General features: G+C 42.8%; 1 protein-coding gene across 1 annotated transcript; it reads right to left on the bottom strand.

Annotated features, from left to right (window-relative positions):
• Positions 1–2,054: 2,054 nt before the first annotated feature.
• Positions 2,055–16,238, bottom strand: LOC139954719 (uncharacterized). Its single transcript, XM_071954637.1, is given in 6 exon segments — positions 2,055–2,218; positions 2,616–2,897; positions 9,039–9,042; positions 10,208–10,735; positions 14,408–15,346; positions 15,987–16,238. Coding segments are annotated over 6 exon segments (2,169 nt in total).
• Positions 16,239–16,496: the final 258 nt, after the last annotated feature.

Genomic DNA, 16,496 nt, shown 5'->3' on the forward strand with positions numbered 1-16,496 from the left:
TTGACTGGTGAACTTGCCCGGCTGGGTTGAACTAGGTTTCACTGGTTTTGCACTGGCCCAACTGGGTTTAGACTGTTGACTTGTGAACCTGCCTAGCTGGGGTTGAACAAGGGTTCACTGGTTTTGCACAGGTTTGAAGTAGGCTGTTGGTTTTTACAGATTTTTAATGAAGAAGATATACAACTAAAACTAGGATAGAATGGCTTTATGTTAATAACAGGAACCAATTAATTGACAGTATATACAGGTAGCTAGTGACATTTCCCAATGCCAATGCCCTGGTCCTCATCTAAGAACTTGTAATGATGTTTTACCAATAAAATACTGATAGTTATTTACCTCCCACATAAAAGGATACAAAATAAACAAAACACACAGTGCATTCAATTTATAATATAGTTTGATTCTTTATCATGCAAAATCGTTGATATGATGTTTTATTTATTTTCACATTGTAATATCTTAATAAGTTGAAAAAAGTAATACTCCATGTTCAAACTGTATCGCATGAAGTAGGATAGATTGGCTTAATGGTAAGATGAGGAACCAGTTAATTCACCGATCAACTTATATATGTATACAGTATATGCAGGTAGTGACATATTCCAATGCCCTAGTTCTAATCTAAGAACTTGTAATAAAGTACTGATAGTTACCTCCCCCATGAAATGATAAAAAATAATATAAACAAAACACAGTGTATATAGCTTATAATATAGATTTATTCTATATTATATAATATATAATCATTGATATAATGTACTATATATTTGCACATTGTTATATCATAATACAGTGTAAGATGGAAAAAGTAATATTCCATGTCCAAACTATATATTGCATGAAGTATAAAGATTTAGGTTTAACAATGAAAGGCTGCAGCATCAGGCACCCCTAAATGAATTATCCCCATGACTTTCATGGTTGAGTGAAACCCTGTAGATTGCAACTTTCTAGCTGAACAGCTGTCATTGCACTGCACTGACCATAGGTAAAATATGTACAGTAACTCTTTCTGGCCCAAAACATGTAGAACATGTGAACAAAAGCCTGCTCATGGATTGTTCTACCCAGGGTTTCATTAGACATAAAAAAAGAAGGCGAAGGCCCCCATTTTATTGTGTGTGTTAGCATGTGTATTGTATATGGTTGATATAATTAATGGTTGCTAACTCTCTGTTCTTAATCATAAGTAACAATGTTGTTAAGTTCACATAATTAAATGAATTAGTGCTGTGTACCTATCTTTGTGAAATATATATGTGCAATACTATAAAGCCACATAGCTGGCTGGGAAACATATGAAACTCCTCTCGCCAACATCAACTAAAAAACAACTTCCACACAGTTCAGTTGCTGCAATTGCTGAGACATTTTCAGAAAGATGTGCACACAACTTTATGTGGAAAACATCAGTATTGTTTTGTGGGTCTTGAAAACCATTATCTGGGACAAAGTACATCATTGTATACAAAATAATGCATTCATTTTGTATACATAACACTTTTTGGATCCTTCCAACCTGTCCATTTGACAAGTAAAACATTGTGCAGTTGCGCCGTGTAGCTTTGGTGTATTGCTGTGAATGGGGTCTACCCGATGTTCACGGGGTTCAATGTTCCCAGGGTTCGATATTCCCCGTTTTCGTGTTATTTCAATGGCTTACGATGAATACGAGGTTCGTTGTTCCCAGGGTTCGATGTTCCCAAGGTTCGTTGTTCCCAGGGTTCGATGTTCCCAAGGTTCGATGTTCCCAGGGTTCTATGTTCCCAGGGTCCAATGTTCCCAGGGTCCAATGTTCCCAGGGTTCAATGTTCCCAGGGTCCAATGTTCCCAGGGCTCGATGTTCCCAGGGCTCGATGTTCCCATGGTTCGATGTTCCCATGGTTCGATGTTCCCAGGGTCTGAGCCTGTCCCCGAGCACGGTCGGGCAGCAGCAAAGCGGACCCTCTTAATTCTCGACCTCGTGGAACTCTGGACTCTCAGGTCAACACTTCTGTGCGGCTCTTACTGAACAACGTCCCTTCGGGTGATTTTTGAAAAAAAAAGGGACATCAAACCCTGGGAACATCGGACCCTGGGAACATTGGACCCTGGGAACAAAGAACCTTGGGAACAATGGACCCTGGGAACATCGAACCCTGGGGCCTGGGAACATTGGACCCTGGGAACATCGAGCCATGGGAACATTGGACCCTGGGAACATTGACATAGCCCCCTGTAAATGATATATGATACCATCTTTACCCAAACGCTTATATACCACTGCTTCATTTACTACTTCAAGTTCATTGACAAGTAAAGCATTTTGCTCAGGATTACTTAATAGCTGAACAGAGCCTGCGCCATATAATTCCACTGAATCCATCAATTCTGTTGGCTTGAGCTTTCGCGGAGAAAGCATTTCCTTACAGAAGGCTTTGATTCTGTCGGATACCATATAATTTGCTCCAAACAATGGCCCCTTTTTTGGACGCTGGTGTGCTGGGGAGGGGTTTTTCGTTTCGCTGCGTGCGGGTCGTCCTTTTGTAGTTTTTGGAATGTTTCAGTGGGGGGTTGGGCGTTTTGTCTCTGCGGGTCGGCGGGCGTATGTTTTTTTTTTGGGCTCGCTTGACCGGAGTTTCGTTTGTCAGAATGGGATGGTTCGGTAGTGCCGTTTGGCCGTGACGTTTTGTATCCCGCACGGCGGGTCACGTAAAAAGCACCCCTATTGCCCTTTAAGACATTCTTGATTTCTCCATTTGCTGTTTCAAAAGGGAAACATGAATGCGTCCAAAGAGGTCCCCACATTTTGACAGTTTTTGCAAGATGGACTAATGAGTGGACATTGGAAGTCATTGCTTTTTCCCCATGAAGAAACTGCATATGACCTACAAAATTAAACAATAAAATATCAGCTGTATTGATGAAGCGAACCGCGGATGGCGGGGGAAATTACCGAATTTAGGGTTCTTCGCTTCGCTTCGCTAAGTGATCAATGAGGAGGCAAGAGTGTTCTTGCGTTGAAACAACGACTGACTTTTTATTACAAACTCTATGAAAATGATAATGAAAATATACAAATGAACAATATACAATGGCTCAATAAGTCATGACAATATAAAATGGCTTTATATACTCAAATGGCTGAAAGGACTCTTTACTCTTATTTAAAACTAGCCTGACTCGGGGAAAAACCTATACTCAATCTATGAAATATTCACAGAACCTGTGCTCCAACTGTGAAATACCAATTACAGAACTCTATCTGTACCATAAATACTAAATCCACGTAATGTAAAGTGAACATTATGAAATAATTTGCATAAATAATAATAAACGTTTGCCAACAGGCGAGGAATTTAACACCTTCGTAATGGCCAGCCTAGGGCAACACTTGCCGCTGCAACTCATTATAGGCTTTTCCACCGTACGGTTCCTAGACAGCAGGAATTTCTACCTCCTGAACCCACAAACTCTCAAGAGACTTGGCACTCCATAGCTGTCCATAAAGGCTAAGATTAGAAGGACAAGCTCTGAGACAACTCTATAGTGACCAACAGTAACAATCATGTTCAAGATACAAAATACAAATACGTATACGCTCTTTACACTGCGAGCAGTACAATACAGAAATATGGGTACAATAAATAATCTCTCAATACAACTCAACTGTCAATACAGTACAATACACGTAACTATTAATAACTCTCTGGATACTAAAACTCAACCTAACCGTTACTGTCACTCTACAGTATACTAAAATCCAACCTAACCGGTACTGTCACTCTACAGTATAAAGGTACACAATACTACTAGCACCCATGTGCTTAACAATACACAACCACTGATCTACACCGTGTACACAACACACGCTATAAACTCATAGGACCAAGGGAACATGGGGGATCAGAGTTGGCTTTCGTGGAGTGCAGACGTGTTTTCGCTCTCGCTCTCCATCTGATACAGCTACTTCTTACCTTACTGTATTGTACTGTGCTATACTTCCCGCCAGGCGGGTGTGTGCGTTTTTCGTATATAGTTATCGTATATCGTTTTAAGTTTATACCTGTCTTTAGTTTGTTTTTGTTACTCCTATGTGGCCTAGCCACCTTCGGTATCATGGCATCGCGCCGTGATTCTAAAATTGTTAAGTTGACCTTCACCGGTGAACAAGCGGTTCCACCGGTGCAAGTTTTTAGTATTTTAAAGAGTAAGGGTGTTGTTGTGCCTGGAGAGGTTGATGCTTTACAAGCTCTCCAGGGTCGTAATACGTATGATCTACGTTTTACCAGTGACGTGACCCGGCAGAAGGGTGTCACGTTGCTGAGTGGGGTTGAAGGTTTGACAGTTACTCCATACGAACGTTCCGTATGGGTAACTGTCATCCACGTAGGATTAGAGGTGCGTCAAGAACTTGTCGCAACTGTTTTAGGTCGGTTCGGGGCTGTCAAGGCTATTAAAATGTGCTCCTACGCACAGGCCCCTGGGGTGTTCAACGGGCACCGACAGGTTCGGATCGACCTCAAGCAGGACATTCCCTCCTTCCTTTTTATTGCCGGGCATAAAGCTCACGTGCGTTACCCCGGTCAGCCCCGTACCTGCTTCAGGTGTGGGGAGACCGGGCACGAAGCCAAGGGCTGCCCAAATAAAAAGTCTGGGCGCTGCCTTCGTCTTGGGCATGATACCTCTGCTTGCCCAAGCGAAGTCGTGTGCTCACTCTGTGGGAAGGAGGGACATGTCTTTCGCGCTTGTCCCTCCTCTTATGTCTTTATGACAAAGAGTGGGGGTCAAGCAAAGGCGCCAAGTTCTGGCGCACTTACTGCCCCGGAGGAAGCTCCACGCAAGGAGGGGGAAACGGGTGAGGATTCACTCTCCGCACCTCCTTCACCCTCCCCCGTAGTTGCAGACCCCAACCCCGTGCCCGCACCGAGAAAGTCTCCACCAGCTTCCCCCATCAACCCCGTGCCCGCACCGTCTCCACCACACAGCGAAGCGGACACGGGGTCTCCACCAGCTTCCCCCATCAACCCGTCCAGTTCCGTCCCCAGTCCGCCGCCGGTATCGCCAGATCCGGAGACTCTGTCCGACGGCGACTCCGGGGACTCGGTGGTCATCGGGTCTCCGGAGGCTCTGTCTGACAGCGACTCCGGGGGCTCGGTGATCGTCGAGCCAAAACGTGCCACTGGGACGAGCTGGTACGACGAGATGGGGGAACCCTCTCTAAAAAGGTCGGCCTCAAGTGACGACTCGGGCGACGATATGTCGTCTAGAGCGCGCTTGAAGCTTACAGAATCGTCGTCGGCGTAGTTTTGCCCCATTGCCCTCTCATGGCCCATACATTTTCAGTTGCCACTTTGAACGTGAATGGCATGAGGGATCATCGCAAGCGCAGTCGCATTTTCCAATATTGTATTTCAATGGAGGTCGACTGCGTTTGCCTGCAAGAAACACATATTTTGGAAGAAGATGTCCCTCTATGGGCTTATGAGTGGGGTGGTGGGCTGCATGCTTCGTTTGGTTCGTCTTCATCCTGTGGCACTGTCATCCTTCTGTCACCTCGTCAGGCGGGTTGTGCCACTAGGGTGGAGACGGATCACGAGGGCCGATTGGTTTGCATTCTTTTCAAGTATCCACAGGGTAACATCTCCCTCTGCAATGTGTATGCTCCCAATCGGCCTTCTGCTAGACGAGAATTTTTTAACACGCTGCCTTCCTTTGTTCCTGGTAGTGCACCATGTGTCATGGTCGGAGACTTTAACTGTGTCCCAGACTCGGGTCTTGACAGACTCGGGGCTTCTGTGTCTGCTAGTCCTGACGCTGGGATCACAGAATTGGACAGATTCACTTCGGCACACCTTTTAGCCGATGTCTGGAGGCATATGCACCCGTGTAGTACTGTGTATACGTGGGTGAGGCCTAACGGAGAAGATGCCTCCAGGATAGATCGAGTGTATGCGCCCGTAAGTTTTACATTTTCGGGTTGCGAGACGCTCAGCTGTCCGCTCTCTGACCATGACACTGTGGTAGCACGTTTTGTTTTGCCTTCCATTTTCCCCATCGGGCGGGGCCTATGGAAGCTTAACTGTCGGATTCTTGGCGAGGCAGAGTTCCGCCAGGGTTTCGAGACCAGGTACAAAGGATGGCAAACATTGAAGCCGGCCTTTGCTTCTACATCCCAATGGTGGGATGATGTCAAGTTGCGCATCAAACGCTACGCAATTCAGTATTGCGTGACCCGCGCACGGCGTCGAAGAGAAAAAATTCTCGAAGCTGTGCGCGGAGGTGAAGTTTGGCGACCCTTCGGCTGTCATCGCTTTGCAGACTTATCTCGATGAAAAGTACCACGGTGCCCACGTCAGGGCCCGTGTCGAAGCGGTGGAAGCCGAGGAGCGCCCTTCACTGAGGTTTTACCAGTCCGTTAGCTCATCGGCAGGTGACAGACGCGTCCCGTCTGTGCGCGCTACTGATGGGACCGTGGTTAGTGACCCTCACGGCATTGTCCGCGTATATAAAGAGTATTATTCGAGTTTGTTTACGCGTGGCAATGTCGACTTGTCGGCACAGGCTGATTTATTGAGGGGAATCTCAAAAACCGTTCCCCACGATGTCAATGATATTTTGGGGGGCGGAATAACCACTGTTGAGCTTTGGAAGGCGCTTTCGAAGATGAAGAATGGCAAGTCCCCGGGTTCGGACGGGCTTCCGAGGGAGTTCTACCGAACCTTCTGGGCAATAATAGGACCCGACCTCAGAGCCGTCTTCGAGGACGCCTTCCAAAACGGACTGTTAAACCAAAGTCAACGTATGGGCATGATTACTTTGCTGCCCAAGTCTGGGGACCCCTTGGATCCCCGTAACAAGCGTCCGATCACCTTGTTAAATGTGGACTACAAGTTGCTGGCTAAGGCTTTGTGCAACCGCCTTGCACTGGCTATGCCGCATCTTTTTGGTGATCTCCAGACTTGTGCAGTGAAGGGTCATTGCATCCAGCAGAACTTGTGGTTGATGCGCGACTTCACCGACTTTGTTATTGAGCGTGATCTGCCATGTGCATTGGTGTCTCTGGACCAGCAGAAGGCCTTTGACATGGTGGATCGCGGTTTTTTAATGAATGTATTGGAGACGTTTCAGTTGCACCCAAATTTTCCTAAATGGATTTCTGTTTTGTATGAAGAAAGTTTCAGTTCTGTTACCGTAAATGGGTTTTGTTCGGAGGTTAACGTAGAGAGGGGGGTGCACCAGGGGTGCCCTCTGTCTCCATTACTTTATGTTTTGTTTAGCGAGTCCCTCTCTCGTCTTTTGGAAAGGGACTCCAGACTTGTTCCATTCGTTGTGCCAGGGGGTGCCAAAGTGAAATGCGCTCAATATGCAGATGACGTGACATGTGTTGTTTCGAGTCTGGGCTCCTTTCGCGCACTCTCGCAGGATTTATCTATTTTTGAGAGAGCTACCGGGGCGATGTTGAATCCAGAAAAGACAAAGGGCCTTCGTCTTGGTAGCTGGAGATACAGAGACTTACCATTCGGTGCGTCGTGGTCGGATCAGAATATCAAAATTAATGGTATATGGTTCGGCTACGATGCACCTGGTGATGTCACCTGGAGCGAGAGGGCTGAGGTATTTGAGAGCAGGCTCGAAACCTTTGGCACCCGCTGGCTTTCGATCCTAGGGAAAGTCACCGTAGTTAATCGTTTTGTTTCGCCCATCTTGTGGTACCCGGGCGCGGTGTATCCAATTCCGCGTCGCGTCCTAGTGCGGTTGGAGAGAGCGATATTTTCATTTATTTGGTCGGGTGGTACAGAGCTTGTCAAAAGGGCGGTAATGTACCAAAAACTGGAGAAGGGTGGGTTAGGGGTGGTTCATCTGGGAAGTAAGTTAACTTGTTTGTTATTTAAGCAGTTGTTTGTAGCGGTAACTGACCCAGGGTTGCCTTGTTCATATTTTGTACGTTTTTGGGGCGGTTTGCACCTGCGTCGATGGGTCCCGGCGCTGTTTAGCAACAGAGAACCGCATAGTAGTACTCCAAACAGGGTGGTGCGTGTCATTTGCTCCGCTCTGATTGAGTTGCCCCCTGTTGACCTATCACAGCCGGCCCTCGTTCATAGTTCGTTGCGGGATAGGGCCTTGAATGCAATTTTTGTACAGGGACGTCATCCTGTCGAAGTATGGCGTTCGGTGCATTCAAGGCTGAATGGTTGCAGGCTCCGTGACCTTGCATGGAGAATTGCACACGGTGCCTTGGTGACCAATCTGAAAAGGTATCACTGGCGATTGGGTGATGGACTGTGCCCGAGGACCGGCTGTGACAGCTTAGAGAGTACTGCCCATGTTTTTTGGCATTGCCCCTTTGTTTTGAACTTGTGGGAGTGGTTTCAGTCCTGGACCGACCGTTTAACGGGAGACCGTTCCTGGTCGGTAGGACAGGGTTTTGTTTTGTATGGATTAGATCCCCCAGTTTGTTCCGTTGCTGTGTTGCAGCGTATTATTTATGTTTGTTCTGTTGTAAAAAAGCTTATTTGGAGGAATAGATGTGATGTTGTTTTTAGGGGGAAATTTGCCACTTGGCAGGCAGTCCTGGAGGCGGTGAAGTCTGACATTCGCCTTCAGGTTGAAGGCGACTTTCGCCGTTTATCTAGGGCTGCCTTTTTTGGACGGTGGTGTGCTGGGGAAGGGTGTTTTGTTTCGCTGCGTGCTGGTCGTCCTTTTGTAGTTTTTTAATATTTCAGTGGGGGGTTGGGCGTTTTGTCTCTGCAGGTCGGTGAGCGTATGTACTTTTTTTGGCTCGCTTGACCTGAGGTTCGTTTGTAAGAATGGGATGGTTTGGTAGTGCCGTTTGGCCGTGACGTTTTTGTATCCCGTATGACGGGTCACGTAAAAAGCACTCATAGGACCAAGGTCCAAATACAACCTAACATACGTACTCTGTACGGTCAAGTACAACCTAGCCAGAGGAGCAACAATTACAACTACGATTCCATCAACTTACAATAAGGGTACGTACGGCATTTAAACAATAATAATATGTATGACTTAAACTCTTACTACACTGAAGTCACTTCGCTCGCGATAAAGAAGAAGAAGACTCTTCGCTCGCGGTACAGGAAGCTCTCCACGCTCGCGGACATCGAAAATAAGGACATCGAGACTATTTTAATATTGTGACGAGCCCGGCTCCGATAGTAAAACTATATCGGGACTCGCGATAGAAAGGTACTGGGATATCTTGATGCCGTATTTATGCTTCTTCAGGAGATGTCTCGAACGGAAGAAAACAATGAGTTCACAGAAAAACAATTTGACAAGATCGGATTTGATTAATGATTCGGTATAATTTCTTCTCTGTCGATTCTCTTTACAAATAAAACTAAATTACAATGATTTGACTCGACTTGACTCCGTCAATTAAACAATTAGAGGGAGTGATGAACTTTCGGCGGAGTGATAAAACTTTCGGCCCCATGCCCTTTTAAACCTTACTTCTATAAAATCTCACTGCGCACAATCAGTAGGCAGCCAATAACCTGACCATCCTGTATTAACTTAACGATATAAAAATAAGTGCGCTGGCACTGATCTGCCCTGATTGGTTGGGAGTTTGGAAGTCCATCCCCTTTCTTATGGAAACTTCCATACCACGTGAGAGAACCTTCTTGAATGTTCCACAGACATAATGGAATCTATTTTGGGAAAAGGCCCTGTACCAAGATTCAATAAGATAGTTAAAAACTTCTCGTGGGAAAACTGAATCCATGACCTAGATAAATACATAAGAGGCCTGTAAGGTGTCTCGATGGAGTGTTTCGGTAACATCAAAGAGATGGTATCACTATTTCATAACACTATCTCTCGCCAGCCAGCTCGCTATATACTGTAGTAGGTCCGCCATCTTGGAAACCAATGACTTCGAGCCAGAAGCCAACCATTCAAAAACCTGAGGCATCCTGCCTCTGAGAAGGGTGACATCTCCTCACGGACTCCAGATAGTAAAGATATGGATATTCTCTGGGCTATTGACGACCCAAGATTAATTACATATGACCAAAATAGTAAGGGGTTTACGAGGCGAGCCCCGGAGATCTGCAGGGACGATGTTCGCCATACAACACCGTGTACAGAAGTGAAGAAAACATGTGGAAACAACTAACGCTACAAACTGGCTATTCCGACATATTACATAATACATGTAAATACAACGGGTGCACACAACAAAATTTCACTTCACTACATTGACATCTTCTGGACTAAGGGACTTAAGTAAGATGTAGCAACCCTCAACAAGTGCGTAGAAGTGTCTCAAATACTGCTCTGGTAAAACACCATGCAAGCATGGGATGGAAAAATAAAATAACCAGTTGTACCACTCAATGGCTTTCCAGTGTTTCCTTTCTGTAATTGGTCGTGGCATACGAGACACAAATGATGGAACCTTAATTGATTTGAGAATTTTATGAAGCCTATTCAAAACATTTGGTTGACCAATATAATAGACACTGTTTGCTGGGCTACTAAACCAAAGTTCAGCAAGTTGTCTTGCTACACCAAGGAGAAGGCAGTGCATGAAATCAGGAGGGAAACCCCAGACTAATGGAAACTTTGGCAAATTTATTACAGGTGTTGGACCTTTAACACCACGTATGATGTGACCTTCATCTAAAGCCTTCATCATGTCTTCCAGCACTTCATCATCACATCGCTCAGCATGATCACAAACATCAACAGGGTACTTGACCACCCTCTCTACACTGTAAAAACACTTGAGTCATTTTTTGACCCAAATTTGACCCAGCAACTTAGTGGAATCTCCACCAGCCCAGGTTTGGGTCAATTTGACCAAGGATCTGTGTCATTTGACATCTGACCTAAAACTGGGTTATTTTGACCCATACGCTACTTTGACCCATATGCTACTTTGACCCAGCTTTTGACCCAGTGGTTAGTGCAATCTCCACCAGCCCAGCAGATTGGGTCAAAAAAATTGACCACGTAAATGGGTCAAAGCTGAATTTACATTTGCAGTTGCAGGAAGTCTATAAAAGAAATGACATAAGACTTCGATTCCTAAAGATAAATTAATTTATTCAAATCACAAAGTGGTGTTACAATGAAAGCATGCAATTTCTTCTAGTTCACATATAATTATCGATATTCGTTTTGTTTTATTCCAACTAGAACATCATAGTAACAGTAAAAATCAGAGTAATGTGATACCCATAAAACTAAACAAACAATGAACACAAGAACATAGGCTAAGGCTAATGTACCAATTGAGAATCATTGGAAATTAAGCAATGTTCCTAAAAATCCTGACATACTTAACTGAAAACAAACTGATCATTTATTCATGTGCGCAAACTTTAGTTCACTGAGGAATATGTTCTGTACTACTTGAAGGACTTTAATTGTTGATCTCACAGCTAGGTTTGCTGCAGTGTTTGTAGTCGAGACTGGAGCATGCACTCACTCTCTACTTGTATCCTTAGTCACTGTAGTAATTTGATTATTAGCTAGCATTTCTAATTGTTTTTAAAGAATATAAATAAACAACATTCCATAGTTATCAATTGTATAAAATGTTAGGTATACAAAGAAGACATGTAGTACATAAATGGTGGCTGTAAGAAATCAAATATTTTGGAAAGCTCAATGTTTGGTGGGGGCTTTGTCATGGTCAAAAGTCAAAGACAATATCAAACATATTTTGCAGTGGGTTGGTGGGGCAAGACAAACCCTATGGCCAGCTGCCAATTAATAAAATCTTGCAAGCATACCCCAAAGGTGATAATTTCCTCAGTAGTTCTTGTACCAAAACAGCATTAGATTTAAATGAGGCAAAGCTTGTTTATAACATACAGTACAAGACTTATAATCACTGAAAAGTCATCAATAAATGGAAACACTGTGAATGAATATTTTTGCACCACCAATATGTTACAATATGTATTAAATTTTCAGCTGCTCAGGCAAAAAATGTACATCGGTCATGCTGTTGGCTAGTTGTGCACATATGATGTATGGAAGAACACTAGTTTTGCACCACTGTTTGTGAGGCAGTTCTGCTTCTTTTGTCCCTCTAAACTTAACGATAACAAATACCAAATGAAACTAAAACCCTTGTTCAAGGTAATATAACATGCAAACATAAATAGCAAACAACTTTGTCACATTATGTAAATTAGAAAAACCTCATGTAATCATCCCATCATGTTAATGACCATCAACTAAGTGTTAACCTAATGTTGCACTGCCCAAGGTTTACAGGAGATATGTTCATATCCCTTATATGTGTTTTGAGAAAATTATACGCTAAAAGGTTACAATGTATAAAAAACCAAATAAATCATATTAAACACTACTTTTGACAAAGTTGTTAACATACCTTTTTATCTCTTACTGACTACGTAAAAAAGCACGCAGGCTTCTTACTGAAGGGGATGTCGAAACCTTTCCTTTCCCTTCACTAACCTTAATGAGGAATTTGTGTATAAATTCCCAGGTTGTTTGACACTGGCAGGGGTAGGCTATGTCAAACAAGTACAATGATTTGAAACATATCAAAAGCTGCAATCAAATCTGTTGCTGGCAGAGCAACCCCTTCGATGATCACAAATGACTGAGTCGGATACCTTCTATCACCAAATGCAAGGACGAATGGCTGCTTTTGAGTTCAATCTTGCTTAAGCTCATCTTCCATGAATTGAGGAAGATTGGTCCCAACCTTTGGAAGAAAGAAAATAAATTGCTGCTTTCAATGCACACTTAATTCTGTTGTCACTAGTTGAAATAATTAGCAAATCTTTTCACTTGAATCATTACCATAGCAGATTTAAGATTCTGTTGACCTCAAATGACCTTGGACCTCCATGAAAAAAATAGAGGGATCATCTACTCACAAAGGGCTACCTACATACTAAGTTTAAGGTTCAAGCAACTTAACTTGGCAACTGACTGTTATAAGTGAAAAATCATCATGACATTTTATGCGATTTAATTACATACCAGTAGGAATGACTGAGGATGTAGGAATATCAGTTACTTAGCCTACACAGTTAAAAGAAATTGACCCATATCCCTTACTGAGTATATTGTATGTAGACTGTTCAAGATAATGGTATTAGTACCTTTTGGATCTGTTTTTATGTTGAACTTTACAGGTGTAGGCTTCTTTACTTCTTTCGGTGTTGCTTCTTGTTTCTTAAAGGCATGGGATCGTTTTCGGGCAATCTTTCCTCAAGATAGTCTGTAGCATAGCCTGTAGCAGGATGTTTCCCATGGGCTTTTGTGTACCATGCTACCTATAGTCCACAGATAAAAATAGGACATATATAGTTAACTTCAATTGTTCAATTACACCGACTATAGTCTTGGCAAAGACTGTTTGTTGAAGTATATCATATTTCACTGCAGTGGCATAACCCAGTAGGGGAAAAGCCCCCAATTGGTCACCCCCATTCGCCCCAAATTGACATACATATTAAAAGTAAATTAGTAAGATAGAAATGATGAACCATTTTACATCTTGTCCACCCCTTAAATACAAGAATTTTATCCCTCCCCTTACACCCCTTCCCCATATCTTGTCCCCCTCCCCTTGCACAGACTCCTTGCTACCCTTCAGCTCTCCCCCACCCCCACTAAAAAGTCTGATTATGCTACTGTTTTACTACATTTAATAGCACTGTTAACTCTCTGTTCAGCAAGATAGCTATTAACAAGTAACATTATACTAGTCTTAGCCTCTAACGTTATATTTAGTTAAACTTACGTCGTGAGGTTAGGCCTATGCTTTATCAAAGACCAAACGTTAGGTCTAACATTACAGCTATCTATGTATCACTATCAGTATCACTATCACTGTATCAGGGTAATTATGGGCTTGTCTGAACCACGGCGCTCGCAGCACTAATAACATGTTACTTAGGCCTAGCCTATCATCATATCTACAATGGCATACTATAATATAGTATTTAACTAATTAACGTTGCGAGCGCCTGTGGCCTGAACTAGTCAGCATACTTTGGCGTATATTTACCTTTGAATATTGGTATTTACATTGGCAAACCCAGTCATCAAGGATGAACTAATAAACGTGTCCATTTTCAGAGCCCATCAAAGTTTTTGATTCAACTTAGACTGCCTTCTTGGTCCTGAATTTACGTTTGATTTGTAGATTTGTGTGACGGTGTTCAGCTGTCGTCTACGAAAGGCGTCATGCAAAAACGCTGATAGTGGTCACATGACATAACTTATCCAATGAGAAAAGTCTTTGAGAGTGACCCAGTGCAAAAAGTCAAACTTTCATCGAGCTATTTCACAATTTCAAACAATCTTGCGTAATAACTCAACCAATACGACCCATTTCTGGGTACAGTATGGCTGACTCAGCAGATGGGTCACACAAAATGACCCAGGTGTTTTTACAGTGTACTGCTCGCCCTGGATGATAACATAAACCACAGCCCATGTATCCATTAAACTGCAGGCGGTTTTGCAAAGCCGCCCTGGCAGGGGCATCAGCACAACAACAAATTCCGTAGAATTTGCTTCTAATTATTTCACCCTAATTTTCCCACTGAACACCATCATCAGCCAAAATTCTTGCTTCTCTTACAAACTTTTCTAAAAACATATTCATACGAGGCCCTTTTTGGCCGAACCATACTGCAGCAAGCAGTCAATTTTTCATTCTTAAACTTGGTGGAAGCTCATTAATCATGATATAGATAGGCCAAAGGGAGTAACTTGCAGACTTGAACACTGGCATTCCATGTGTATTAAAAGTGTATGTGAAGTTATTTGGAAAATTATGTACTTCTTCAAGATTTTTGTAAATTTCACCATCAAAAATATCTTCCAAATTTCCGTCCTGTTTCTTATGTCTGTTGTACCTATAAGCCAGATTCACTGTTATGTCCTCCCTTTCAAGTAAAGTCTTTATCTGATGCTTCAGACTAGATGTAATGAAAAAGTTACTATTTTGCATGTTTCCAACATTGCAATCTCTCTGACAATGTGGGCAAGAGACAACACCTACATTTATGCCTTGCCAGGTTCTAACAAAGCTCAAACAATAACTGCAATAAAAATGAAATGATAAATTCAAAAAATTGCTTTTAAATAACTCCTCAAATATATATTTTGATGCTGGTATAACAAGTCTTCCTAATATGCTACTAATAATATGCAGAAGATCCACCATGGCAGCTGTAGACAGACAATGCCGCATCACAAAAGTCATGACCATCAGGATTACCTCAGCCTTTGTTACTTGTGGTCCCTGGAAAAGTGGTTCATTCAGTGTCTCATCTGCCTGGAATGCTGCTTCATCATCTGCTGGGACATCACTATCTGTTTCCAGAACAATTCCCTTCAGAAGCAGATGAAGAACCCTGAAAAATATACAAGTATGGCAATTGATATAAGGCCAAGCGAATGTGGCACAGAGTACAACACTGCAAAAATAATTAAAATTAGCCGCTTCATTTTTTTTTAAAATCACCACGGTAGCAATCTTACTTTCATTATCCTGCATGAGGAACAATTTTTTTCTGCACCCAAACCCAATGATCCTTGACATGGGACACTTAGTTGTAATGCCTACAGGATATATGTATGCCTATTTACAGGTAATTACGAATACAAGTCACTTATAATGAAGTTCACCGCAAATTAGTTCGCTGCAGGTAGAGTTCCCTCACAGGTAAAGATCATCACAGGCAATGTTTGCTGCACCTACACGAAAGTAGGGTATCATTTTGGCATTCCAACGGGCGAAAATAAAAATCATTTTGGCATTCTAACGGCCGAAAATAAAAATATGTCATTTTGTAAATTTTTGTTTGGTGAGGCAATTTAGTTGATTTCAAGGGGAAATAAATGTCTAAAAGCCTTTTCATGTGAAATAAGTTACATGGCAGGTCCTAAGCATAACACTTGGGTCTGGACCTAATAAATATTGGAGAATTCGGACCTACAGTATCAATATCATATTGATTAAGTTTTCTTACCATTTCACCGTAACTGCTATGGACATCATCGTTAGGTCTACCATCTTCACTGGAACAGTTGAAATCTCTGGACCAATTGTTTTGTAATTGTCCCTTCTTGAGAGTCTTGCTGCCTTTTTTAGAACGATTCAGGGCCCTCCGAGGAATGGTTGGTTCTTCATCACTAGAATTTTGAGGTTCTAAGTAACCTTTATATTTTTTCTTAGGTCTAACAGAAACATTGTTCCTATTCCTTTCTCGATTTGGATCCATTTGTCTAGGGCCTACAGCGATATCCAAGATTCGAACTTGTCAATATTTCTTGTGCATACCGAGACCAGCCTAGCCTAGAATTAGGCTAGTATGAGTCCAACGAAGTTCGTTAGGTACATTTAATGGACGCCTGTACGTAAAAAATATGCACGGTGTATAAAGACTTTCCGTACTACCGGCTAGGCTAGGGTTACACGTTTAGCAGTATCAATGTATATACATATACAGTATCGTACCAATGTCCAAACAATGTCAATA

Source organism: Apostichopus japonicus, chromosome 17 (assembly GCF_037975245.1).
Source record: "Apostichopus japonicus isolate 1M-3 chromosome 17, ASM3797524v1, whole genome shotgun sequence".
Lineage (NCBI taxonomy): Eukaryota > Metazoa > Echinodermata > Holothuroidea > Aspidochirotida > Stichopodidae > Apostichopus > Apostichopus japonicus.